The following is a 27,698-nucleotide window of genomic DNA, read 5'->3' on the forward strand; positions in this document are numbered from 1 at the left end:
TACATAGGACAATTATTTTTGGACAAAATAGTCCCAGGAAAAACCCAATGTAGGAAAATCGGCGCAGCAGCTCTGAGGGTTTTCTTTTATTAAGCAATAATTCTGAATACAATGTTGGATGCCCTCTTGGCAATCCAGTGACAGAGAAAATATAATGGCGGAAAACTGAGTGAGTTTACCTAACTTCACCTCGCAGATTCCGGCTGATCTGGCAACAAATCTAGGTAACCTTGGCTATCTCTGCGTTGGCCCTACATAGGCCTTGCATCAGCCTTACAGGCTCTACATCACCTTTGTGTTGTCTCTTTTGCCTCCTGGAGCTTCTGCATCAACCTCTCCCGGCTGTTCCGGTAGCTCCTCGGCAGTTTCAGATTTCTGTGTGGAGGGCAGTCTCACTTCTGCGCTGGCCCTTCTGGCTTTGCATTAAGACTACATGGGCCTAGATTTGACCAGCATTAGTCCTTCTAGTTGCTGCGTTGCCTCCACTAGTGGCTCTCCGTCTCTCTGTCCAGTGTTCCCGAACTATCCCTGCCCCTCTATTGCAAAATGACCACTCAGTTCAAATTCTCAGCTTCCTAACCCTAGAAATCGAACTCCAGATCAATTTGTTCTCTCCGTGTGTGTTTCTAAATGAACCCCAAGCCTCGTTCTTATACTTTTCTCGTTGAGACTTCAACGGCCGAGATTAAGTCTCTAATCAACGACTAAGATTAAAAGTTGACTTAATCTGCTTTCTAGAACATCCCCACCCATATTTTGATTAATACCCTTTAATACTTTATTTTGCCTACGTTTAGACTTAGGAACCCCATAAAAATATTAATTATTTTAATAAAATACAATCCGGGTGGAATTTCACCAAATGATTTTTGGATTCTTTAAAACTCACGTGCCTTAGCCTCTCCGCCAATTTTCATGGCTAGAGCACGATCGATGCTACCAAAACCTAACACAACGCTATTCAACTTACAATTTAGAGCTTACTGCAGTAGTACATGCTTTAAGAGTGTGGCGCCATTATTTACTGGGGAAGAAATTTCTACTAATGAAAGATCATGGTGGTTTAACTAGTTTTTTCAAACAGCTTGATTTGAATGCGTGACAAGCTAGGTGGACTGCATTTTTGAATGAGTTTGACTTTGATATAAGACACCTTAAAGGAAAGGAGAACCGAGTAGCAGATGCCTTAAGTAGGAAGGTGCAGTGTGTTTATGAAATTCGGTATCACCGCATTGAATTTGATGTATCTAAACAACTTAAAGAAGCTGCTCTTAAGGACCCAAAATATGAATTTATATGGCAGCAAACCAAGCAAATGCAGAACTCTGGTAAGCAATCTGAATATAGTATAAATGGTAAAAATCAGTTAACTTACAAAGGAAGGATATATGTTCCTAATCAAATGGTTATTAAGCAGATGTTTTTGGATGAATATCACTGTAGTCCCTATGTTGCTCATCCAGGGTACCAAAAATTATTCTCTGCCATCAAGAGGGAGTATTTTTGGCTTGGTATGAGGAAAGACATCGCTAAGTATCTGGCCAAATGTTTGGAATGCCAGTGGGTAAAAGCTGAGCATCAACATTATGTAGGCTTGCTCAATCCAATTCCTATTCCTGAATGGAAATGGGAGATGATTACGCTAGATTTTATAACTAGGCTACCCAAAAGCAAAAAACCACTGACTCTATCATGGTAGTGGTAGACAAATAAAGTAAAACAACCCACTTTATCCCTGTTAAATCTACCTATAAGACGGTGGAAATTACAGACATCTTTATGAAAGAAATATTTCCACTGCATGGCATGCCGAAGTTGGTGATTTCGGATAGGGATGTGAAGTTGACATGCGCATTTTGGAAGGCTCTTTTTACTGGGCTAGGTACACAAATCTAGGTTAGTACCGTGTGCCATCCTCAAATGGATGGTCAAACCGAACGAGTGAATCAAGTGGGAAGAATACCTCCACTTGGTCGAATTTGCCTATAATAACAGTTGCGATTAATCATTAAAAATGAGTCCCTATGAGGTTCTATATGATAGCAAATGTAAAACACCTGCTAACTGGACTAGTCTAGAAGGTAAGATGATGTTAGGACATGACGTGCTCAAGGAAATGGAGCAAGAGGTTAAAAGAGTTCGACAAAATTTGAAAGCTGCCCAATACAATGTTGCACGAAGCGGGAGCGAAGCGGAAGCGCGGAGCGCGGAAGCGTCATTTTCCAAAAATCTAGGAAGCGAAGCGTCCGCGGAAGCGTCTGCTATATATATATATTTTTTTATATTTTTTTGCATTTATACTCAAAACAAACATCCCAAATACCAAATTAATTGTAGAAGACATGAAAACATGCATATTTTTGCATAAATCAAGATAGATATGGCATCCATGATTCCATTGTAGTTACTAGTATGTACAACAATCATCTATATTCTAGCTATTACAAACATACATCAAATTTTTAAGCATATTATAAAACATAAAACATTTAAGCATATTATAAAACATAAAACATAGAGCATATTATGATTTATCTAGCAAGTGAGCAACTATCAACATTTGTCATGTCCAAAATTCAAATAATAATGTTTACAAAATATGTCACTTGGTCACCGCCAAGCCAAAAAGGTTCAAAATTCAAATTCACAAGTCTACAAGTCTAATGAGTAATCTATGACAAAAAGAAGTAGATTGTGAATATATCTACTAATCTCTCCTCCTTCCACCACGAATAGAACGTGATGGCGGGCCTCCACGTGGTGGCAATGAAGAAGATGGTCCCTGTGTAAGTCGTGGCACTGGAACTGATGAAGAAGAACCCCCTGCCGTTGGTGTTGAACCATGGAACCTAGAAACCAAGGGACCAGATGGGGGTGGGGGTTGTGGCATATCAACACCCGTGTCATCATCCTAGAATCGCTCAAAAAATTCATGCAAAAAAAAAAACACTAGTTAACAAAAAAATTAAAAACATGAATTAGAGAAATGCTTTATAAGGGAAAATTGGAAAATTCATACCACAATGGACATACCTGGATAAGAGAATCCTCTAATTGCTCTAGTCGCAACACTCCATCCTCCAAATTGGGCTCCTCTGGATTCTTGTCCCAAGTCAACAAGTCTTTATTAGACTTTGCATCTTCACAGTAATGGGACAACAATCGCAAGTTGTAATGAACATAAACCAAGCTCTCTGCCCGGTCTAAATTCAACCTGTTCCTTTTAACACTGTGGATGAAAGAATAAGAGCTCCAACACCTCTCTGCAGAAGAAGTGTTTACCACCTGTGATAGCACCCGCAATGCCAAACTCTGCAGAAGTGGAGTAGGCCCTCCATGCATGTTCCACCACTCAAGAGCAGAAAAATGCTCTCGATCTTGAATTGCATGCATGCTCCCAAATGGACCAGTGTTGATCGTATAGTTGCTCACCTGTCTCCGTACCAATGCAGCCTCCTCATTATCAGGGATTAATCTACTCAATGCAGCCATATATTTTTCGTGAACCTCTTTATCTTGGTGTGGTTTTTTCCTGACTCCCCCCCCAGGTGCTGGTTTTGAAAGCCATGATGGATGATAGTATTTAGGTGTCAAAACATATGCTAATGCATGCAATGGAACATTTAGCATATCCCATCGTTTTTCCACCTCTTCACGAATATAATTGTACAAGGTGGTATCTCTAGGCTCAACAATGTCTTTAATCTGCCCCAACATGCTATCCATTTGCTCATACACCTCCCCAATTACTGGTCGATCTGAATCTGCAAACTTGATCATGTAATAAATTGGTTTGGTGAATTGCAAAACATATTTAACCTGTGACCAAAAGTAACTGTCAAGAACAGTGTCCTTGACTTCATTAGCACCATCTGTGTCAGTGTTAATTTCATCCCATGTTTCAGCACACACCAGATTAGTTAAAGCTTGTCTCACCCTCACTAGCCGCCTAAAGGTGAGGTAATAACTAGCAAATCTTGTCTTTGCAATTTTAAGCAATTGCAACTTGGAGTAAGTGCCATAGAAGTAGTTTACCCTTGTATGCCCTGTGATGAATTTAATGAGCTGCTTCCCTTTCCTGTAAACCTCAGCAATCCACCCACAATCTTTGTGTTTCACAATATCATGCATCAAAAGGTTCAATGTGTGAACCAGGCACCCAGACCAAAAGATGTGTGGATGAGTACGCTCAATAATTTTTCCTGCTAACTTACAATTTGCTGCATTATCTGTGATCACTTGAACCACATTATTCGGACCAACATCTTTGATTGATTTCAATAGGAGATCTGCAATGTTTGGTGCAGTTGCACTGATGGAGGAGGAGTCATGAGATGCAATAAATACTGCACCACTAGAAGAAACACCAAGAACATTTATCAAATGTTGGTTTCTAATATTTGTCCACCCATCTGATACAATGGATACCCCAGAATCCACCCACTCATGTGTAAAACGTGTCAAAGCTCTTTGAACCTTAGCTTTTTCTCTTTCTAATAACACTGTTCTAGCTTTCTCATAGTTGGGGGCCTTGTATCCTTTTGGGGCTTCATTGATGGCCTTTACCATTTCATGCCAATAGGGAGAGCGAAGCACATTGAATGGTACACCGCAAGCACAAAGAAAACGGACTATCTTTCCATCCACATCATCCCTCCCAGCAACATTAAGGAAATCCCCTATTGTTTTTCTACCTCCAGAGGTTGCAAAAGTACCATGAGGAGATGGGCAACTACCAAATTTAGAGGTTGCACTTGATTCAAAATGAGTTTTTTGTTTCTTGTTTTTTCGTTGTGCAGCCATCTCAATTTGGATGTATTTTTCTCTTTGTTCACTTGAAATGTTTGGGCAAATGGTTACCCCCACAGAACCCTTTTTTTCATCACTGTCCAGCACCCCACAAAGATGCCTCCTCAGACGGGTATATGAACCCGTATATGGTTTTCCTCCATGACAACCATGAGGGCACAAAAATTTGTAAGATCCACCACCCTTTCCCCCTTCAAGTTTGGTCACATAGTTCCACAAGGGATTTGATGTACCTTTCCCATCTTGTGCTTCAGTGTCCCCTTCAAGTTCATCCCCTTCCTCTTCAAACCCTTCCTCCTCATCATACATTGGGTCACCAAGTTCATCCCCTTCCTCTTCCCCTCTATTCCTCACCCTTGCCATCATTAAAACCAAGAGTGGAATGATACATAGAAGCCAAAAGAACACCATCTTGGAATATGGATATAGGTGGTGGACAACCTGTAAATAAAGGAGCAAGTAGAAACAATGGGAAAGAGTAGGAGAGGGAGGAGAAAAATACAATTTTTTTTTCAAAAAAACAAGGGAGTTTGGGGTTTGAACTTACCTCTTTAGCTCTTGTAGATGAAGTCCTCCAAGCTCTTGCTCCAAGCTCCTCCTCCTTCTCCTAGCTCCTCCTTCTTCACTCCTCCAAGCTCTCCTCTCTTCTCCTCTCTTCTCCTCTCCTTTCCTCTCTTCTCTTCTCCTCTCCTCTCTTCTCTTCTCCAACTCTCATAAACTCAAAGTGAGAAAATGAGAAGAGAATGGGGGCTTTATTCTTTTCTAAACTCACCCTAAAGTGACCCTAACCCACCCCTAACCCACCCCCTCATGCTTAGTTAAGTTAGATTTTAAATGAAATTAAAAAAAAAAATTGATATCCGCGGGTTGCGCCCGGGTGGCGTGCGGGTGGCGTGCGCTTCCGGGCAGGTTGCGTGGCGCCACCTCATGCCCGAACCGCATGCCGAAGCGCGATTCCGGGGGGCCGCAACCTCATTTGGCAGGAGTCGTTTCAAAAATGCGGAAGCGCGCAACCTAAAAATCGGAATCGCGATTCCTCTGTCGATTCCGGAACGCTTCCGCACGGGTCGCGGTTCCGGGTTAGGATCCGGGGGGGGGGGGCGATTCCTGCAACCCTGGCCCAAGATAGGTAGAAAATGTATGCAGATAGGAAAAGAACTCATAAAGAGTTCCAGGTGGGGGATCATGTTTACATACGAATTAAACCCAAGAAAAGTACCTTACAGTGGGGTGGTTGTGCTAAATTGGCACCTCGCAACTGTGGATCTTTCCAGATTTTGGAAAGAATAAGGCAAGTAGCCTATCAGTTTGCCCTCCCAAGCTATGTAAAGGTTCATAATGTCTTCCATGTTTCCCTATTAAAAAAATATGTGTATGACTCCAGACACATTGTTAACTGGAAAGACATACAGGTAAGTGATGAATTAAATTTTTAAAAAATATGTACACAATGAATTGAGGATATATGAACTAATGTCAGCTAATGATTGTTTGAAAGTTTGAATTGGACGAAGAGTTCTTGGTAGAACCGTTGTGTATCCTCGATCGGAGAGAAGCAACGTTGCGAAAGTGAGTTGTCACCTAGGTTAAGGTGCAATGGAAGCACTTTAGCCCAGAGGAGGCCACCTGGGAAGATGAAAATCTTATGCAGCAAGCCTATCCTGATTTGTTCCGTGGGCTAGAGTAAACACCGAGGACGATGTTACGCCAAGGGGGGAAGATGTAACACCCCCTGGTAACATAAATTACTGTTAGTTATTTGTTTTTATTTTTATTAATTACATGAGACCATGAGTAAGTGGGCTCGGGAAGCCTAGTGGACTTTGTGAATTATTTAATTTTACATAAATGTTATGTGAATAAAAATTGTTGGAGTTCAAGAGGGATGACTTGTAACGAATTCCAATTATTAGCCAGTTATGACAGTTTTCACTCTCTCCCTGGGTAAAAGAGAAATCTCTCAAGAGAGAGGGATTCTACTTTCTTGGAGTCCTGGGGGACAGAAAAGAAAGAAGTGGTCTGTGGTGTTGGCAGGATGCTGCTTAGAGGTAATCTTGAGTTGGACATGGGCCAGTGGAAATCCTTGAACAAATAGAGCATCAGATGGGTTTAGATTGGACAATGATCTTGATGTCTATTGCTTGATTTTGATAAGACTGTGCATACTGCTCTAAAGTGGAAGCTTGGGGGGTAGAAGTGGACGTAATTTCCCTTCTCATGGTTGGGTGGATCAACTCAGCCCTGTTGAATTCTTGGAAGACTGTGAATCAGATAAGTGATTACTAGTAAATTTGTATACTTGTCTGTATTCTGTCAGTAAGAAGTAGTTGGTTTAATTAATCTTATTATTTCTGTTACAATGTCATAAATGAATATGTGGAAAGAAAAGAAACCCTGTAATTGCACAGTAGTGGATTTATGTAAACTTTACCCCTTTATGTTAATATGACAGGTTTGCAAAATATAAAAACAGTATGTGAAGGAGTCATTGGAAAGTTACAGAAAATATTGCATGCATACACAGTGCTCTTTTGTTTATATTTAGTGAACATAATGAAAGTTACAGAAAATATTGCATGCGTACACAATGTTCTTTTGTTTATATTTAATGAACATAATGAGTATATCTGTGACTGTATGTTATCCCTGAGACTAAGACATAACCAGACAACGAGAGTGGGGACCTAAGAGGTAATCAAGATTAGCCTCCTTTTTATGACTAACCTTAAAGAAGGCTGGAAATTTAATAGGAAACGACCAGGCCAGGGATAAATAAAGAAAAAGAAACCATTATTACTAATTTTCCTAAGGAATAACCACTTACATAATCTTTGTGTTAGATTTCTTGTAATATTTCGATTATAAGGAATACTGATTAAGGGTTGTTGGTGGTCCTGGAGAGGGTTGAGACCCGACCACGATAGAGGAACCGACAACCAAGTCTAGTCCCCCTCTAGAACCAGGGAGTGAAAACTATTAACCAAACTTGACAATAAAATCAGGTGGAAAAATACCTTTAACACTCTGTACGTAACCAACAAAAGAAACCCAATACAGAACATTTAAAAAAGACAGGTATTCGAATTGGAGATGAAATACATAAAGCCATAATTAAACATGGAATCAACCGAAAGCTGTTTGGTAAATAATATTTACAATTTCCTAATAACTGAAGTTCATTGTTTCAGTAAATTTCATAGGGAAAGACAAACTACATCATGCTCGAGCACCAGTCTAGCTGGACGAGACCCTCGAAACTAGAGTTTGGGCTACAAGTTTTAGTTATAACCATAAAAATGACAATATATACATATAACAATATTAAGTCCATCAACAAAAACTTTAAAGACTGTATAAGTTTGAAAAGAAACAAGAACCCTCACACGGGTCTGCCTAATTCATAATTAATTCAGAACGACCAAAAATGGAGAAACAATAAAAACCCTAATAGAAAATCCATAGGATATGGTCTCTCAGACTCTGCTAGGAAAGAGTCATTGCATGGAATCCGTCGTGGGTACCTGCAAAGAGACAAAATTTGGGCTTGGATTTGAAGGCCGAAGAGAAGGCACAAGATAGAAACCATGAAGTTAACTGGAGGCATACCTGGAAAATTTTGCTGGGTTCATGGATGGCTTCACACAATTTTGATTATCATAGTGTATCACCATTGGTTGTAACTCTTGACCAAATAATCTTACAAACAACTTCAGGAGCCATACTGCTTCGGTGCAAGCCTCATTGGCTGTGATGGACTATCCTTCAGTAATGCTGAGTGCAATTGATCTCTGCTTCTTGCTCATCCATGATATCATAGCGGATCCCAAACTGAACCATACTCCCGAGGTACTCTCATGGCAATCTCGACCTTTCCTTTCTTCAAGTCAAGTCCTCTAGGAGAATTGTAAAATAACTCTAGGTGAATTCTCATCCGAATCTCAGAAACTGGAAGAATACCGATGAAAGAGAACTCTGGAAATATTTATTGCTTTAATTGCTGCTTAAGCCCTAACCGTGCTCTCTTTACTGCAATGAATTGATCTCCAAGGTTGCCCATCGATTTCCTTTATAATTTGTCATTGATAAATCAACGATCAGGATCTAGATATGAATGATCTAATCGATAGCCAAGATTACTTAGAAACTTTACTAGAAGCCTTTAGAGAAAAATTGATCATGTCTCAATTATTACTAATTAATTAATCTAGTTCCCTAAGTTAAAACTTAGGAAAATAATTAAATTGCTTAATTAATTTAATTAAGATAATTTCACTTTATAAAATAAACTAGGCTTGGGGATATTTTCCACTATTGTGTTCCTAGCTATTGATTTGTGGTAGCATCGGATGTGCTCTAGCCATGAAAATGGGTGGAGAGGCACATAAAATCTCCAAGTCCTAGAAATCGTTTTGAGAAATTTCATTTGGATGAAGAGTTATTAAAATAATTAATATTTTTAATGGGATCCTAAGTCTAAACTTAGGAAAATAAAAATATTAATGGGTATTAATAAAGATAAGGATGAAAATCTTCTAAGAGACGAGTATCAAGTCTGTTTTAATCTTACCCATTGGTTAGAGACTTAATCTCGGCCATTGATTCGTCAACAGGAAAGTATAAGAGAAGACTTGACGGTCATTTGAGATACACTTGCAGATACTCAGTATCCCAAGAAAAATCAATTCTCAGAGAGAGTGAAATCGATTTCAGAGGGAGAGTTGCAGGGCAGAGAAAGAGGGGGTGATTAGTAGCAGTCAGGGAGCTCAGAAGAGGTGACGCAGGGACTCTGTGAGATAGCACAAAGGGATACATAGAACATAGAGATGGAGTGGATGACATAGAGAAGGATAGAGCAGCGTAGAGCCACACAAAATGACACAGGGTTGCCGCAGTAGGGAAAGGAAGTCCTTCACGGTGTCAGAAAACCTTCGAGAAAAGTCTCAGGTGTTTTCTCCCAGTGTTTATGCAAATTTTTTTTTGTAAAAGCGATTGTTGCTAAAGATTAATAAAGCCCTCCTTTGCTGCACCAGTTTCCCGCATTGGGTTTTTCCGGGGACTATTGTCCAAAAATAATTGTGTTCATGTGTTTGATTCTTGTACATATATTTGTTTTTGTATAATGGTGTGATATCTGTTGTAGAACTTATTTTAATATTTATTGAAGTGATTTCGTAAATAAGTTTTTGAGAAATAAGTAGGTAAAATAAATCAGTTGCTGCAGTAATAGAACTTTCACATGGTATCAGAGGAAATATTCGGAGACAGGAAGGGAAAACCAATTATGGGTCAAGGGCATGATGCAAAGGCATCCACATCAGGAGACTCGTGCAAATTTTCAGAAGAATGCACAAGAGATAGAAATTTCAATTTCTCTATGCTGGCTTCCAGATTGGAAGAAGAAGTTGCTTGCGTAGAAAGCTCTGCATCATCAGGGGTATGGTGTATAGACAGTGGAGCTTCCTAGCATATGACAGGAATCCGGGAATGTTTCTCAAACTATCCGGAGGAAAGAATGATTTTTCAGATCGCCATGGGAAATAAGGCAAAGTGTACTCCAGTAGGGAAGGGTACTATAATTTTTCAAACAGAAACAAGAGAGTGGTTTCGAGCCACCAATGTGCTGCATGTGTTAGGACTGGGGACGAACTTACTTCAAATGTATACGTCAAACACCCGAGTTGGAAAAAGAAGGTACAGATCGGAATAAGAGGTAACAGGTTGCAGCTAGAATCACTAATGGCACTGATAGGCAGTGATGGAGACAAGGATTTGAATGAACTATGGCATAGAAGGACGGGACATTTGCACCATGGGGCTCTAAGAATTCTCAGGAAAACTGTAACAGGAGTTCTAGATCTTAGTACAGAACGAGATGATGCATGCAGAGGGTGTGCTCTGCGCAAGTATGCCAAAGCAACGTTTCTTAGAAGTAATAATAGGGCCAAGAGTGTACTAGGATTGATAAACTCAGATATCTGCGGACCAATGTCCACAAAAGCTCTTAGTGGTGCTGAATAGTTTGTCACCTTCATCGATGACCATTCCAGGAAGACTTGGATGTATTTTCTAAAAACTAAGGATGAGGTTTTCTGTCGATTCAAAGAGTTCAAGGCTCTAGTGGAGAATCTAACATGAAAGAAAATAGAAGTGTTGCACTCAGACAATGGTGGAGAGTATGTCGACAAGGACTTCAATGATGTTTGTGCTAGGGAGGGCATCAGAAGAGAGTGGACATCTCCCTATAATCCGGAGCAGAATGAAGTAGCAGAAAAGAAGAACATGACTATTGTGGAAGTAGCTAGGGCAATGATGTATGATCAGAATATGCCAAAATTCCTGTGGGTAGAAGCATGCAGCATGACAGTCTATGTCCAGAATAGAACTCCTCATAGGGCATTGGGCAAGATTACTCCAGAGTAGGTCTTCACCGGGAAGACACCTAAAGTTAGTCATTTCAGGATATTTGGGATTTTAGCATATTGTCGTATACCTGAGGAGAAGAGGAAGAAGTTAGATCATACTGTAGAGAAAAGATATCTTATGGGATATATCGAGAATGCTAAAGCATATAGAATCTATCTTCCAGGGAGCAGGAAGGTAGCAGTTCAACGAGATGTGACGTTCATGGAGGATAGGGCCTTCAAAAAATCTCAAGAAATGCCTTCCAAGGATCAGTCAAAAGATGAGCCGTTGGTAAAACCACTTCAACCAGCGGAAGCCAATACCGTAAATTCTCCTTCAAAATAGGAAGAATCACAGGAAGAGGAAGAGCTAACAGATGCACTTACTACCAGAGGAAGAACGAGTCAGGAAGTCCGACAGATTCTACAGGATGATGAAGATTTCATTGGTGCACCTAGGAATAATAAAAGGGAGCGAAGACAGCCAGACAGATATCAGGCCTTAGTAGCTCAAGTTGGGGAACCTTCTAGTTTTCAGGAGGCCGTTCAACATCAAGTTTGGATGGATGTGATGGTGGAGGAATATAGCTCTATAATGGTAAATGATGTCTGGGAAGTAGTGCCTAAGCCTCAGGACAGATTAGTGGTAGGTTCGAGATGGATCTACAAGATCAAATACATTGCAGATGACTATGTGGAAAAATACAAAGCTAGGTTTGTGGCTAAGGGGTATGCTCAGATGGAAGGAATAGACTATGAAGAGACCTTCGCCCCAATAGCCAGGTATACATCTATTAGAACTGTGATATCTCTTGCAGCATAGATGGGGTGGGAGATTCATCAGATGGATGTCAAGACGACATTCTTGAACGGGGTGATAGAAGAGGAAGTATACAATGAACATCCAGAAGGCTTTGAAACACATGAGAAGATATCTCATGTATGCAGATTGAAGAAAGCCTTGTATGGGCTCAAATAGGCGCCTAGAGCATGGTATGGTTGAATTGATGGCTACTTGCAGAAGATGGGGTTCGTCAAGAGTGATGTAGATCCTAATTTCTACTATCTAGTTGTAGAGAATGAGCCTATAGTCCTAGTGTTATATGTGGATGATCTCTTCCTGACAGGATCATCCAGGCTCATTGAGGACCGCAAGAAGAATCTAGCCACAAAATTCGACATGAAGGATTTGGGACAGATGCATTATTTCCTGGGGTTGGAATTTTGGTAGCAGAAGGGTGAGATCTTCCTTGGATAAGGGAGATATGCTACAGAAATCCTGAAGAGATTCAACATGCAAGACTGCAGGCCTATGGCTACTCCAATGATCACCAACTGGAAGAAAATTGATGCATCAGAAGACAAAGATGTTGATCCCACCTTATACAGGCAGCTCATAGGGTCCTTGATGTATCTGGTCAATACCAGGCCAGATATTTGTTACACTATCATCACCCGTCAGTGCATGGTGGAACCTAAGAGGGCACATTGGGCAATAGCCAAACATGTTCTTAGATATATACAGGGAACATTTATTGTACACCAGAAGTAATGACATCAGATTGAGTGGGTTTACTGATTTAGATTGGGCTAGATGTTCAGTAGATCGAAAAAGTACCTCTGGGTACCGTTTCAACATTGGATCGGGGATGACCTCCTAGTGCAGTAGGAAACAACAATCTGTAGCTCTAAGCTCAGTTGAAGCAGAATATATGTCTGCTAGGATAACTTCGTGCGAAGCCATATGGCTTAGAAAATTTCTTGTGAACCTATTCAGAAGAAGGATGGAGGCGAACAAGATCATGTGTGACAATCAGGGTTGCATCAAGCTCTCTGAGAATCCATTATTTCATGATCTGTTAAAGCACCTTGATATTCAGTGTCACTTTGTTAGAGACTGTGTCCAACGAGGAGCAATACAGTTGAACTACACTCCTACAAGAGAACAGGTGGTGGACATCCTCACCATGGCCTTAGGAAGAACAAAGTTTGTTTATTTCATGGAGAAGATGGGGATGGTAAAGAATCCATTTCACTAGTAGAAATGGATAAGTATCAGGGGATGCAATGCAACAGTTAGCAGTGGAAGTGCTATGGGCAACATGGACAACATGTTGAGATGGAGCTGAGTACAGAGGTAGCAATGGCAGTAGCAGAGCCATGGGCAGCAATACAGGAGGCATTAGTGTAAAGGATGTTGGGCAGCAAGCCAAGCATTAGCACAGGTACCGATGCTAGAGGATCAGTGTGATGTTCAATGATGGAGCATTACTAGAGCACATTCCTCGCCAAGACTCAAGAGGGAGTTCTGATTTGTGGTATCATCGGGTGTGTTGTAGCCATGAAAATTGGTGGAGAGACTAATGCACATAAGATCTCCAAGACCTAGAAATCGTTTGAGAAATTCCATCTGGATGAGCAGCTATTAAAATAATTAATATTTTTAATGGGTTCCTAAGTCTAAACTTAGGAAAATAAAAATATTAATGGGTATTAATAAAGATAAGGATGAGAAGCTTCTAAGAGACAAGGATCAAGTCTGTTTTAATCTTAGCAGTTGATTAGAGACTTAATCTCGGCCGTTGATTTGTCAATAGGAAAAGTATGAGAGAAGACTTGAGGGTCATTTGAGATACACTAGCAGATACTCAGTATCCCAAGGAAAATTGATTCTCAGAGAGAGTGAAATCGATTTCAAAGGGAGAGTTGTAGGGTGGAGAAAGAGGGGGTGATTAGCAACAGTCAGGGAGATCAAAAGAGGTGATGCAGAACATAGAGATAGAGTCGATGACGCAGAGAAGGACAGAGCAACGCAGAGCCACGCAGGGCGACGCAGTAGGGAAAGGAAGTCCTCCAGGGTGTCAGAAAGTCTCCGAAAAAAGTCTCAGGTGTTTTCTCCCAGTGTCTATGCAATTTTTTTTTTGTAAATGCGATTGTTGCTAAAGATTAATAAAGCCCTCCTCTGCTGCACCTGTTTTCCCGCATTGGGTTTTTCCAGGGACAATTATCCAAAAATAATTGTGTTCATGTGTTTGATTCTTGTGCATATATTTGTTTCTATATAATGGTGTGATATCTGTAGTAGAATTTATTTAAGATTTACTGAAGTGATTTCGTAAATAACTTGTTGAGAAATAAGTAGGTAAAATAAATTAGTTGTTGCAGTAATAGAATTTCTGTTTAGAAATTTTGACACTAGCCTCATTGACACGACCCGAGGCTAGAACTCATTAGTGAAAGTTACCTCTTCCTCGCAACTTCTTTTGTTTCCTTTTCCCTAGTCTTATCCTCTTCCAAATTTTCAATCTGACTATGTATTTCTGCTTGAATTTGCCTTATCTCCTCCTTTGGTGCTGGACATGGGGCTACTTGGCCTCTTATTCTAGCCAAGTGTTGCTTTAACTTTCAACTTATGAATACCTCCTCCACCCGACACTACTTCTTATCATATTTGCAATACACTTGGTCATCAATAACATCACAATCGGCCCATGCCGGGTCATTGACTCATGGGGCCATGGAATTTAAATGGAAGGAAATCTACAAATCCAATAATCAAAGATGCAACAAATTACAATGCAAACCCTATCTTAAATTTTAACATGATGCATGCAAAGTTGCAGATGCAAACTAGTAAGATTTAAGAACAAAGGGGTAGAAGTCAATTTGGAAGAAAAAGAAAAGGAAAGAAAACAAGGACAAAATTCAGATCTGCAATCTTAAAAGAGAGAAGAAGATACCCGGGAATGAGAAAATGAGCCGTAGCCTCTTTCCAAAGATTCCATGTTGATTTGGGGTATCATTGGATGTGCTCTAGCCATGAAAATTGGCGGAGAGGCTAAAGCACATGGGATCTCCAAGACCCAGAAATGGTTTGGACAGATTGAACCCGGTTTGGGAGATATTAAAATAATTAATATTTTTAATGGAGTTCCTAAGTCTAAACTTATGAAAAATAAAATATTAATGGGTATTAATATAAAATTGGGTTAGAAGGTTCCAAAAGTCATGGATCAATCCAAATCTAATCTTAGCGGTTGATTATAGATTTAATCTCGGTCGTTGATGGACCAACAGGAAAAGTATAAGAGGAGGCTTGAGGGCCAGTAAGAAAATACATCAGAGTGATCAGTGATTCATTTTGCTCGAGTGGGTTTGCTAAGCAAATTTGAATCAATGATCAGCAGCGAAGGGCAGTGAGTACGAGGTAGAGAGGCAAAGACGACACTGAGAGACCAACGCAGAAGCGGAGACAGCAAGAGCAACAGCCAGTCCAAGCTACGCAGAGCCTAGCAGAGGCAGCGCAGAGCCCAGAGAGACTGTGTCATCCACGTAGAGGGCAGAGGGAGTGACGCAGAAGCCTCCAGAGGCTACACAGTGCCTCAGAGGGCTGACACAGAGGGTCCTAGGCTAACGCAGGTCAGCAGAGGGCTTACACAGTGGCTAGAACAGCCAGCACTATGCTTCGATTGTGCCGGAGAGGGTTTCGTGGGATAGGTTTTCTGAATATATGTTTCCAGATATAGAGGTATTGCTGCCATATATTTTTCTCTGTCGGGTGAGCTGGTTTAGGCACCCAGATGTACTCTGATAAACTGCATAATAATATAACCCTCTGAATAGCTACACCGGTTTTCCTGCATTGGGATTTTCCGGGGACATTGATCCAAAAATAACAGTGTCACTTGTGTGCTTGTTTTCTTTCAATTGATGATCTATAGATGTTTATTTGTGTTTATTTTTAGTATTTACATGGTAAATAACTTGTTAAGTAATTAAACAAATAGGATGAAATAAACCAGATAGTACATGAAGAATTTCTAACAGGCTAGAATTAGAAATTCTAACATGGTATCAGAGCGTGGTTGCAGATCATAGGAAAACTGAAGGCGTCAAACAAATAGAGCATTTGCAGTAGATTCAGTTGTCTCGATTGATAGAACTGATCCTTGCAGAAGGCGACAGAGGGAGGTGTGACACAAAGGGACTGTGTCATCATTTTGAGCTAGAGAAAGGCAACGCAGAGGCTAGGGGAGGCAGTATCAGGCTCATGTAGAGGTGAGGAGGGCTGATGTAGTTGGCTGGGTGAGATGATTTTCCGGTGTCGGGATTGCGCAGAGCCAAGTGGCTCAATCCTTCAGTGGCTGGGGTATAGGAGGCTATGGGTAATTTGCGGAGCGAAGCTAGTGGGGTACTGTGGTCAGAATAGTACTTAACAGGGCAATACCAAGGTGGAGGGAGTTGCTGCCGAGGTGGATTTCCAGCCAAGGAATCCGGATCAATAGACGATTGGAGTGGGTAAACTTGACGTTGGCAGAGTGATTTCCAGAAGGGAAATCGAGACTCAAAGGGAGTTGAACCGAGAACTTCCAGACGGGAAGTTGAGAGACTCAGCAAGAGTCGAACAGAAGACTTCCAGGAGGGAAGTAGAGACTTGGAGGAGTCGAAAGAAAAGCAGTGAGATGGCCGTGAATGGGTTGAGAGATCAGGATAGGCTGGACGGAGCGTCCAACTTTGTGGTCTGGAAGGCTAGGATCTTGTCCATTCTAGACAGACATCGCCTCAAGGGCTTCGTCACGAGAGTGATAGCTGTCCCAGTTGACCTGGTAGCTAATGCAAGGTACGAGGAGGCAATGGTGAAGGCTAAGTGCATCATCCTTGATGGGGTCAAGGATCATTTGGTATCACATATTGTTGAGAAGGAAACGACAAAGGAGATGTGGGATGCCTTGAAGACATTGTACCAGCATACTTCTACGCAGAGAAAGATGCTCCTAGAGAATTAGCTAAGGGCATGCTAGATGCAGAAGGGAGAGTAGATAGATGTCTTCCTTGATCGCTTGAAGGAAATCCGTGACTAGCTAACTTCCATAGGGGCCACGTTGGATGAGGAATTGATGGTGAGGACCGCACTGAACGCAGTTTCTAAGGATTGGGAGGTACTTGTCCAAAGTATATTAGGCAGGACGAGTCTTCTAGATTGGGAAGAATTGTGGGCGACTCTTCATCAAGAAGAGATTAGACGACTGACCAAGGCTGGGAGTAGCGACAAAGGAGTCAGAATAAAGAAGGAGGAAGAAGAGGACGTGACTCTAGCATCTGCGGGAAAATAGGATAAGAGGAAGAAAAAGGACCTCTCCAAGGTCAAGTGCTTCTATTGTGGGGAACTGGGTCATTTTGCGAACCAGTGTCCTAGGAAGAAGAGCAAGGGAGAGGCTTCAGACTTGAAAACAGCGCTTGCAAAGGTGGAGAAAGAAGTCGAGGAGGAGGACGATTGTGCCATGAGTGCTAATGTGTCACTTGAGAAGAAGTGGGGAGACATCGAGCTGTAGTCAGAGGACTACAGGCGATGAGGGGCGGGATCCTCAAGCTACTAAACCTCTTGGATTATACCTTGCTATGGGAGCCCCAAAGAGGAGTAGCAGTACTGGTGGATGTCCGTAGAGATGGATGCGGATGGACCGACAAAGTGTGCTACAGTGCAGGAGTCTCGGGACAGCGCGAGGCTAGCAAGCTGCAACAGTGCGAGAGGCACAAGAGTGTTGCACCAATGCAGGATGACACAAAAAGGTGTGTAATGGTGCGAGATGCAGGTAGTTGTTGCAGCAGTGCAGAGGTCAGTAGAGTGAGCACTTGTTAGTAGCAGAGAGGGCTTCAACATCGGGAGTGTTTCTAGCCTGACAAGGATGTCAGAAGTTGGGTGGATCAGTTACTTACTTCTCAGTAACTGAGTTGCAATGCAGTATCACTATGCAGTAGCATGACACAACATGATGTGAGGCGGATGCAGTGTTGGGAGGATGGACCAGCAACACCACGGATGCAGAGGGAGATGTCGTACGGATGCAACAGTGGCAGTGGTAGGGTCATGGGCAGTAGTATAGGATGCAGCAGTGGCAGTGGTAGGGCCATGGGCAGCAATATAGGATGCAGTAGTGTAGAGGATGTTGTGCGGGGAGGCATAGCATCAACACAGGGACCAGTGCTAGATAATCAATGTGATACTCAGTGTGGAGTATTACTAGAGCACAATCCTTGCTAAGAGGGAGTGTTGATTTGGGGTAGCGTCAGATGTGCTCTAGTCATGAAAATTCGTGGAGAGGCTAAAGCACATGAAATCTCCAAGACCCAAAAATGGTTTGGACAAATTGAACCCAGTTTGGGAGATATTAAAATAATTAAGATTTTTAATAGAGTTCCTAAGTCTAAACTTAGGAAAAATAAAATATTAGTGGGTATTAATATAAAACTGGGTTAGAAGGTTCCAAAAGTCATGGATCAAGCTAAACCTAATCTTAGCCGTTGATTAGAGATTTAATCTTAGTCGTTGATGGACCAACAGGAAAAGTATAAGAGGAGGCTTGAGGGCTAGTTGGAGAATGCACCAGAGTGATCAGTCATTCATTTTGCTAGAGCGGGTTTGCTAAGCAAAGTTGAATCAGTGATCAACAGCGAGGGGCAGTGAGTACGAGGCAGAGAGGCAGAGACGATATTGAGAGAGCAATGCAGAAGCAAAGACAACAAGAGCAACAGCCAGTCCAGGGTATGCAAAGCCCAATAGAGGCAGCAAAAAGCCCAGAGAGACTGCATCATCCATGCAGAGGGCAGAGGGTGTGACGCAGAAGCCTCCAGAGGCTACAGAGTGCCTCAGAGGGTTGACACAGAGGGTCCTGGGGCTGACGCAGGTCAGCAGAGGGTTGACACAGTGGCCAGAAGGGCCAACACTGTGCTTTGATTGTGCTAGAGAGGGTTTTGTAGGACAAGTTTTTCTAAATACCTGTTTCCGGATATAGAGGTATTGCTGCCGTATATTTTTCTGTCGGGTGAGCCCATTTATGCACCTAGATGTACTCTAATAAATTGCATAATAATATAACCCTCTGAATAGCTGCACCGGTTTTCCCGCATTGGGTTTTTCCGGGGACATTGGTCCAAAAATAATGGTGTCACTTGTGTGCTTGTTTTCTTTTAGTTGATGAACTTTTGATGTTGATATTGTACTTGTGCTTATTTTTAGTATTTACATGGTAAATAACTTGTTAAGTAATTAAACAAGTAGGAAGAAATAAACCAGATAGTACAGGAAGAATTTCTAATGGGTTAGAATTAGAAATTCCAACATTCCATATCCACTAGACAGCTCCAAACCAGCTCCAAGCTTGCTGCTACTAAAAAATTCAGTGTTGTTGCAGAACATTGGAGGTTTTCATATGCTTACAAAAGCTCAAAATGAGAGGTGAGGCAATGGAAAGACGAGTGGCGGGGTTGTAGGGGAGGGAGCCAGAGGTATCTTCACAACAAAATGCTAGGGTTTAGGGAGGGATATTTATTATTGTTTTATTTAGGAAAAGCTACATAATCGCTATTGAGTCCATGTGTGCGGTTTGGAAGATCAGTTGGCTGGTCCAGTATGGAGTCGGCCGTTTCAGGCCAGTTTGGGCTGGTTTGGTACCAAAGAAGCCTAGACTGCCCCCTGGTCCTCATTGATGGCTCAGTTGACCTGGCATTCTATCAACCTAGCTGGTTTGACTGGTTCTGAGTTGGACTGGGTCGAGTTTTAGAACTATGCATGTATGAGGTCAACTCAGATGCTGGGACACTGGTGAAAGAAATATGATGTGAAACCGAAGGGTAGCAGGCTCTAGTTGAAGATATATTGTGCAGTTTTGGACCTTTATTGAGGAAATACTTGTAAGGCTGTTAATATATCTTTGTTTCCTCTTCTTTATGATAGAAAGTTTTGGTGCTGTTGTAGGGTTTCTATTAGCGTAAGATGCCTAAATAGTGACTTTTCATCCTCTGAAGGTCCATAATTTTCAAATCTGGATTATGCTATATACCTGGGCTGTTATTTCTAATAGAAATCTGTCTTTTATTTCATTATTCAGATTCTGATGTTATGTGATGAAACAAGTATATTTTAAGGGTATTATGGCATCTTGATGAGCTTGATCTGTTTAGTTGAAAAGCGGATTTACAGAACTGTTATCACTGAGAAAAGTGGGTGTCCCTTCTAAGTTACTCTAGGGTTGTACTTGGATGATTTGCATTTTTTGTGCAGATATAGGAGGTAATAGGACTCTACACATCCAAACCCTTTGTTGCATGAGTTTTTGGTACATAGGTACTTTGGGTACATGGGAACGAATATTCAGTATGGCTAGAAGCTTTGCCCAAATTTACAAGAAATGTCAAGTTGGGAGTGACAATAATATAATATATTAAGATTTAATGTACATTAAAAATAAAAATAATATATATATATATTTTTAAATAAAGTATAAAAAATATAAAAAAATAAATTTAAAATTCAAAATTTAAAGATATTTAATTAAGTAAAAATTTAAATTATTTTAGACGACCAATTTTTTATTTATATTAATATAGATATATATTAATAATTATAAGTACATTATAAATATGGCATTTCACCATTTCAAGGACCACTAACTCAAGATTTATAGGATTAATAATAAGAAATTCGTTATACTTGTATAATTTTTGCAAAATCATTCAACCAGTAATGATGTATTTATAAAGTTATTAACCAAAAATTGAAATATCTACAGGAGTTCTTTATAAAAATTCAACCAATAAATATATAGATGAAATTGGAGTTAGCAATGCAAAGAGGCCATGGTTAACTCTAAGACAATGAAAAGGTATTATAAAACATCGATAAAGCACAACATTCAGAGAAATTAAATTCATATGAATAAAGAAAATAGCAGAGCATTGCGAGAGCTCGTCATAAGTAGCCATAGTGCAGCCCAACGACCACCTAAACTAAAAAAAAAAAAAAAGAGGCCCCAAAAAATGAGAGAAAAAATTATTTAACTTAAAGCAATGAAATGATATTTTAAGGTCCACGAGATTAAAAATAGTCTATGAGACCATTAGTTCCCTGTTTTTCGCTCTTTGCATTTCAGTCCTTTTCTGATTCAAATTGATGATGAGCTGACCCAACCTTCCAACAATCCCCTTGCTAAAAAGACAATGCCAAGAAACTGATGCTAACATGTTCTCGTAACTTTCTCTGATGTCTTTGAATGCATCACATTCCAAAATGAAATGTTTTTCCGATTCCACAACCCCAGACGTGAAAAATGTACACACCCGTTCTTCCCAAGCTTCTTTAGGCCTTTTCCACCGTCCTGTTTCACACCGAAGTTGATGTGAGTTGGTTCTTAATTGAGCAATAAGAACCTTTGCCCTCCACGAAGTGCTAGCTCCAATGAACTCTTTTTGTTGTAAATCACATGTAGGGGTGAATTCCCCAATGTAATATTTCTTCTTTATACCCAACTCTTTTCCCCATACCTTTTTACGGAACTTCTCCTTAACAAAATCCTTTAGCTCCTTGCTATTTGTGGGACAGGCATTGAGTTAGATATTCCCTTTTTGCATCCATGTGTAGTTTTGTTTCATCCATGTTTTCTTTCTTTCACTCATGCCTTCATTGAAGATAACATTAGGCCATCTACCCACTTTCATTTGTTCAATTCTTTTTAGGTATCTTATAAGAAGCACCATAGTAATTGCTTCAATGAAAGTTGCTCCTGTTTCACTCAACATTATCTCATATGGTACCGAACTTTTTATTTTGAACTTGCTCATGATCAAGTGTTTTTGGATTTTCTCAATTTGTTTCCATTTTGAGACGGGAGTGCTGCTAGCCGACAATTCACACCCATATAGCATCAAATCTGAGGTCAATTGCCATTGTTTTGATGATTCGAAATATCAAATGAAACACCTCAAATTAAACTCGAAATACAAAATTTCAAAGACAAGGAAGAACTGATTGATACAACAAGATGTAATTGATCATTATGCAGTAGATTAAACGCAGCAGGGCAAAGAATTGCTTACTTTTACTGCGATTTCTTCCAAATGATAGGACTTGAAACTAGTCAGGTGCAAGGCATTGAACTGTAAAGAGGGCCTGGCTCATATTTTAGCAACAACATAGCTTAGTGTGAAAGAATCCTATTAGTCCACAGTGGAGAATTGGATTCGAAACTGGACTTGTGCCAATTATCGCTAGATGGGCACAATTTGAGCGTTTTGTTTGTCTGAACTGGGAAGTGGGGTCTATCCAACACAATTATAGCCACTGCCCAGGAAATGGAGAAGAGGATCTTAAATCTCAACATTCAGAAAAACTGGGATTCGAGTTGCTCTCATCTCGGTAAGTTTTAGCAACGAGATTCCCATTCGCGGAACAACATTCAATGCACTCAACAGTCGTTGGATGTTAGACAAGTGTTCTGAATTACAAATCTATCCCAACAGGAAACAGATCCATCCAAACTAAACCTGTCTCCTTTGGTCAGATAGCTGCAGTAGGCTGTAGCTCCCTCTGGCATAGTCACGTTCCCAAAAAAGCTCCAAAGTGCTGGCAGACACTCTCATCGGTTTTGGAGTGTTTTGTACCCGCTCCCAGGCTCCAAGGGGCGCAGGAGCGTGTGGTACGTGCTCTCTATTGGAAAATTAGGAGACTTAGAGATTATGGAGATTGTCCTTAACTTGATAATTACTTGTGATGTGGGTTGGCTTTTTGTTACTTTATTAGATCTTGTTCATCAAGCAATTACAAAAACAATGAAGACCAAAACAAGACAAAGTACACAAGTTATAGGCTCCAAGCTAGGGCAAAACCCCTGCAAGGGGAAAACCTAGAAAAATGCTTCTCTTCTTATAGAATTTGTTCACAAAGAGACTTCCAAGACCCGAAGACCGAAGCCCAAAATCCTCCCAAGTACCAAGTCAGCCTCCCAGCAAGATCTTCTCCCAGGTAGCTTCCAAAGATTAACCCACTGCAACTTCGATACAGAATTTTAGCCTTGCAACTGCTCCTCAGAATTTGTGCCCTACAATTTTGGCCTCCGACAACTGTAGCTTCAAAAAAACCCTAACTTCGCACATGTGGAAAGAGAGAGAAAGAGAGAGATTATCCCAAGAAACTTCGATTCTTCCTTCTTTTCTTCGTCCTTCTAGCTTCTCTTCTTCTTCGCTATTGCAAATCGAACTTGTGTGAGATGAGTGCCTCAAACGAGGTCGAACTCCTTGTATTTATAGCCTCCTTTAGGGGTCGAAATAACCCTCCCTCAGGCCAACTTGTCCTTGACTGGGGTGTCTTGGTCTTGGAGAAATAAATGGCTTTTTCTTGACAAAACAAATATTTTTCTTTGTTACAATGAGTCGAAAAGGGACTATAATACATCACATAGTTTCTTCTTTGTCCTAGAAAGACCTAGAAGCACGAAGAACATGCTTTTGACCTAGCCTTGAACATGAAACCCATGCTTTACATGAAATAAAAATTTCTTCTCTTTCTTTTTCTTTCTTTATACAAAGTATACAATGTCATGATTACAAATAGGTCATTATGATGACTGAACCTAGTTACAACTTCCAACACTTTCCAATGGCTGGGAGTGGTACTTGTGTCATAGTCCAAACCTATATGCTTTACACTTCATTTTCTTTTTTTTGGCATTAATGTACATTTTATTAGCTATTCAATTTATAAAGGTTAGAAGCATCGAGATGTAATATATCATCGAGCACAGTACTTGGTCTTGTGGTTGTTTATTAAAATTCAGTTCCACACACACACACACACTTTCTCTTTCTTTCTCTATCTATAGAACTATATTTAGTTAGACACTTTCTCTTTCTTTCTCTATCTATAGAACTATATTTAGTTAGATAGATAGAAAGATAGATAGATGTGCTTTAGTGTATTTTAAATTTTAGGATGTAATTCAATTCACATATATCCATGTGTCATTTTTGGTAAAAATAGCTGTATGTTAAAGTTTGCATTCAGTGAAAGGATTCATAAAGAAATAACTTCTATTGTTGGAAGAAGACTTGGTGTTAATGCTTTTCTGTCTAGAACTGGGGGCCCTACTTTGTACTATTACCTATTGTATTAATAATTATGTGACAGGTGTTGATCGAGCCTGGGACTCCAGGAGGGTCAAGCACCATTCGTCAGATTCGATCTCACATTCTATGGATGGAGAAAAAGGTAATATGGAAGGATCCTTATTTTGACCGTAATTTTCTTCTTGCATATGGTTCTGAACAATTGCTATTATCACGTTTCCATATCAACAAAAATAAAGTAAGAATCTTGAATGGACTCTGTTTCATAATAAGCAACTACACTATTCTTCTCTTTGTTTCTTTTGCAAATACCATAATGATCTTTGCTACTATCGTATTTCTTTTACATTGCTAAATGTCCTTTCTTGATGCCCTTGTCTACCATTTTGCATTCTATCTTTGCTTTTATTTAAACTCAATCATTTATATAAAGTTGTGTTGATATTGACAAACACAATTTATATCAGTGTTTACTAATATTTTCAATCTCTTTAGCTCTGTTTGGTTATTCATTTTTGTAGAAGTGTAGGAAGAGGGAAACAACATCCAAAGAGGCATCCGAATCACAGGAAGGCACAATGAACAGCTCATCATCTTCAGACACTGGTGCATTCGTGGTTGCTCCTGTGAGTTGCTTCTGCCAGAGAATTTTTGTCTGAAATAATTAGTGCCATTTTTTCATCGATATCAGCTTGGACGTTATGCTATTTCTTGTAGTGTGCACATGATGGAGTATGCCCAATGGACAAAACCGGAACATTTTGTCATTTTGTTCAGCGCTTGGAAAGAACCTACTCACAGCGTACCTATAAGGTAAATTGGGGCTAATCCTGGATACATGCTGCTGGGAAGCAAAAATAGATTTCCTGTAGATATAATTGGACTTATTATAACACAATATGGCCTGATAACATTTGATCTATCTGCAAACTGTTGGAACCCATGCCCATGCTTCTCTGCAATGCTTGAAAACTATTTTGTTGGACAACTTAAAGTAACAACTAAATGTTTCAGCTACGGTTTGTGAAATATTATTACCTTCATGATTCAGAAGAATAAATATTTAAGATTTTTTTTTTTTTTGAAACAAATTCTGTGAAACTCAAAATCAACAAATTTAGAAATTTAGTGGTCAACATTATACTTGAATGGCTTGATTTTATCCATTGGACTGATGCTATATATTGATCATATATCTGTAAATAATTTTTCATCCTTGCATTATTGAAATCTTAGAAGGCATATCACTGGTAAGATTCTGATGGTGATGTTTACTGTCTGATCTGTGCCTTATTTAGGAATAGATAGTTTATATTCATGATTGTATTCAAAACTGGAATAGAGAAAGAGTTGTTTTAAGCAATACTTTAGTCAAGGAAAATCATAAACATTGGTGAAGCACCTTCATGAATAATCTCGAACCAATCTCAACCTAAATGGTATAGTCCCAAAAAAGAATAATAAAGAACAAAAGGTGTATGTCTGGAAAGCCATACTCGAGTTGTGTTTTATGTTTAGTTCTGCATGAAATGCATTATTTTGGGCATCTAAGCATTTTAACATACTCCCAAAGTGTCCTTAGAACTTTGTTTCACTCATTATCCCTATGAAAAATGTGGATTCAAGAAATCATAGCATTTGAACTTGCTGATATATCCCTATTCAAGATTTGTCAATAGGAAAGAGAGGAGAAATTATACTATGGTCTGCAGATGAGCAGGAGGTTTATGGGATTGGTAATTGTCACTGTTACTGCAAAATCTATTAGCCCACTACAAAGCCTCACTAGGCACTCTAGGTCTAGGGAAACAATGAGATCAACCACCATTGTCACCTTAGTGGCTTTCTCCTGCTGTTTTGTGGATGGTTATTATCCCCACAAGGGAGCCTTCCCCGACAGGTCTTGGAGATTAAGTAAGCCAAGGATTCCTAGGCTATATACCCTCTATGGTGTTGATTTTTAAATGCAATATAGACAAGTACACTTTCCTAAAATTGATAATTATTTCCAATGATATTGATATAACTTTAGCACATTCAGATTATCATTAGGCAATTATATTTCAGAGAAATTCAACCATAAATGCATTAGGACAGTAGTGATCACAGTAGAATCATAATCCACAAAGACACAAGAAATTTTACCTTGGGAAGACCCTTATCTAAGGAAAAACCCAACAACCTTTTCTTAGGAGAAATTTGTCAATTCAATAAGAGATACAATTTGATCTTCAGTCAAGATAGGTCAAACTGAACATAGAAACTTCTCAGGCCAAACTCAGTCAAACAGGCCCAGAACTCGGTCAAACTGTGCTCAGGATCTCTGCCCAGAAATTCAGTTAAAAGGGCTACCCTTAAACCCTTAGTCAGCCTGCGGTCAGAGGTTCGAATTCTGCCCAGATCAACTTAGTCAGACCTTTGTCAGCAGTCAAGCTCTGCAACCCACACGTGCGAAGATAACTTTAGTCAAGCCTACAAGTGCAAGGTCAAATAGATTAGAAAACTTCCGTAGAAAACTTTTGGCTCCTGCTGAAAATTGGCAGCTAAGGGATGAATTTCTTCACATGAAATCTCATTTCTAACAATTCTAAAGTGACTTCTCAAAAATAGAAAGCCTTGTCTATCATTTCAAGTATGACTTTCCAAAAATAGTAAATCACCCTGCATCAATTGGCAATCAAGTATAGTTGATAGAAAATCTCTTAACTTATCATTAATCAATCCTAATAGTTCAATCTTGACTTAATCATCAATATTATTATTAATAATTATTACTATTATCCTATGTTACCAGGATTTGGATACGGATACGGATATAGATACGGATCCGCTAGTTTTTTGAAAATCCAAGATCCGGATACGGAAAGGATATGTCACGTACAAAAAAATAAAATTTAATAATATTTTTAAAATTTCTAAAATTTTTAAATTTTTAAAAAACACTTTAGAGTTCAAAAATATTGATGGTTAATAATTATCAATACACAATTTAAATTAAATAACATATATATATCAATACACAATTTGAATTAAATAACTAATATATATATATATATATATATATATATATAGACAAAAACTAAAATATATATGAGATTTTAAATATTCATTTGAAAGTTACGTATATATATTATTATTATAAAATTACGTATTTAATATCAATACCAAAAACTAAAATATATATGATTTCTTTTAAATGTTCATTTGAAAGCTCATTTGAAAGTTAATGAAACTGAAGCATATGCAAAGTTAATGGCTGGTATTTATATATATATTTCAAATTATATAAACGCTGATAATAAACTAAACGCTGATAATTTATCAAACTGATAATAATAATATATAAATGCTAACGGTAAAAGCACTTCAAAACAGGTTTTCAAAAATGGGAAATTAACAGGTTATCATTTCTAAATGATGTGGCTGTGGTTATAAATTATAAATGCCACTGTGGTTATCGTTTCTAAATAATGCGGCTGTGGTTATCGTTTCTAAATTATAAACTATAAAATGCGGCTGTGGTTATCGTTTTAAATAATGCGGCTGTGGTTATCGTTTTAAATAATGCGGCTGTGGTTATATAAAAAAAAT

At 39.5% G+C, this 27,698-nt stretch overlaps 2 protein-coding genes across 3 annotated transcripts in view; one reads left to right on the forward strand and one right to left on the reverse strand.

The window, feature by feature from the left end:
* The window catches only part of LOC149260326 (rsm22-cox11 tandem fusion protein 2, mitochondrial-like), a 500,616-nt gene that overhangs the window by 298,635 nt on the left and 174,283 nt on the right, over positions 1-27,698 (forward strand). For both annotated transcript variants that reach the window (XM_089420308.1, XM_089420298.1), the window contains exons 8-10: positions 24,169-24,249; positions 24,629-24,733; positions 24,825-24,920. In XM_089420308.1, coding sequence (XP_089276434.1) covers positions 24,169-24,249; positions 24,629-24,733; positions 24,825-24,920 — 282 coding nt within the window. The remainder of the gene's footprint in view (positions 1-24,168; positions 24,250-24,628; positions 24,734-24,824; positions 24,921-27,698) is intronic.
* LOC149260327 (uncharacterized) lies at positions 2,560-19,043 on the reverse strand. Its single transcript, XM_089434046.1, has 3 exons — positions 18,988-19,043; positions 3,034-3,229; positions 2,560-2,911 (listed from the first exon to the last, which is right to left on the reverse strand). Exons 1-3 carry the CDS (start codon positions 19,041-19,043, stop codon positions 2,708-2,710), a joined length of 456 nt encoding a protein of 151 aa, XP_089290172.1. The 3' UTR covers positions 2,560-2,707.

This window comes from Pinus tabuliformis, chromosome 6, assembly GCF_031772625.1.
Source record: "Pinus tabuliformis cultivar Carrire ecotype Pingquan chromosome 6, CPIR1, whole genome shotgun sequence".
NCBI classification, from domain to species: Eukaryota; Viridiplantae; Streptophyta; class Pinopsida; order Pinales; family Pinaceae; genus Pinus; species Pinus tabuliformis.

Bases quoted from the DNA above. Each gene is read 5' to 3' on its own strand.
- LOC149260327 (XM_089434046.1), bottom strand. From the start codon at position 19,043: ATGGGCTCACCCGACAGAAAAATATACGGCAGCAATACCTCTATATCC. The intron at 3,230-18,987 runs GTATTTAGAAAA...TTTCATCCACAG, and splicing joins ACCTCTATATCCGGAAACAG to TGTTAAAAGGAACAGGTTGA. The intron at 2,912-3,033 runs GTATGTCCATTG...GAGCGATTCTAG, and splicing joins TAGAGGATTCTCTTATCCAG to GATGATGACACGGGTGTTGA.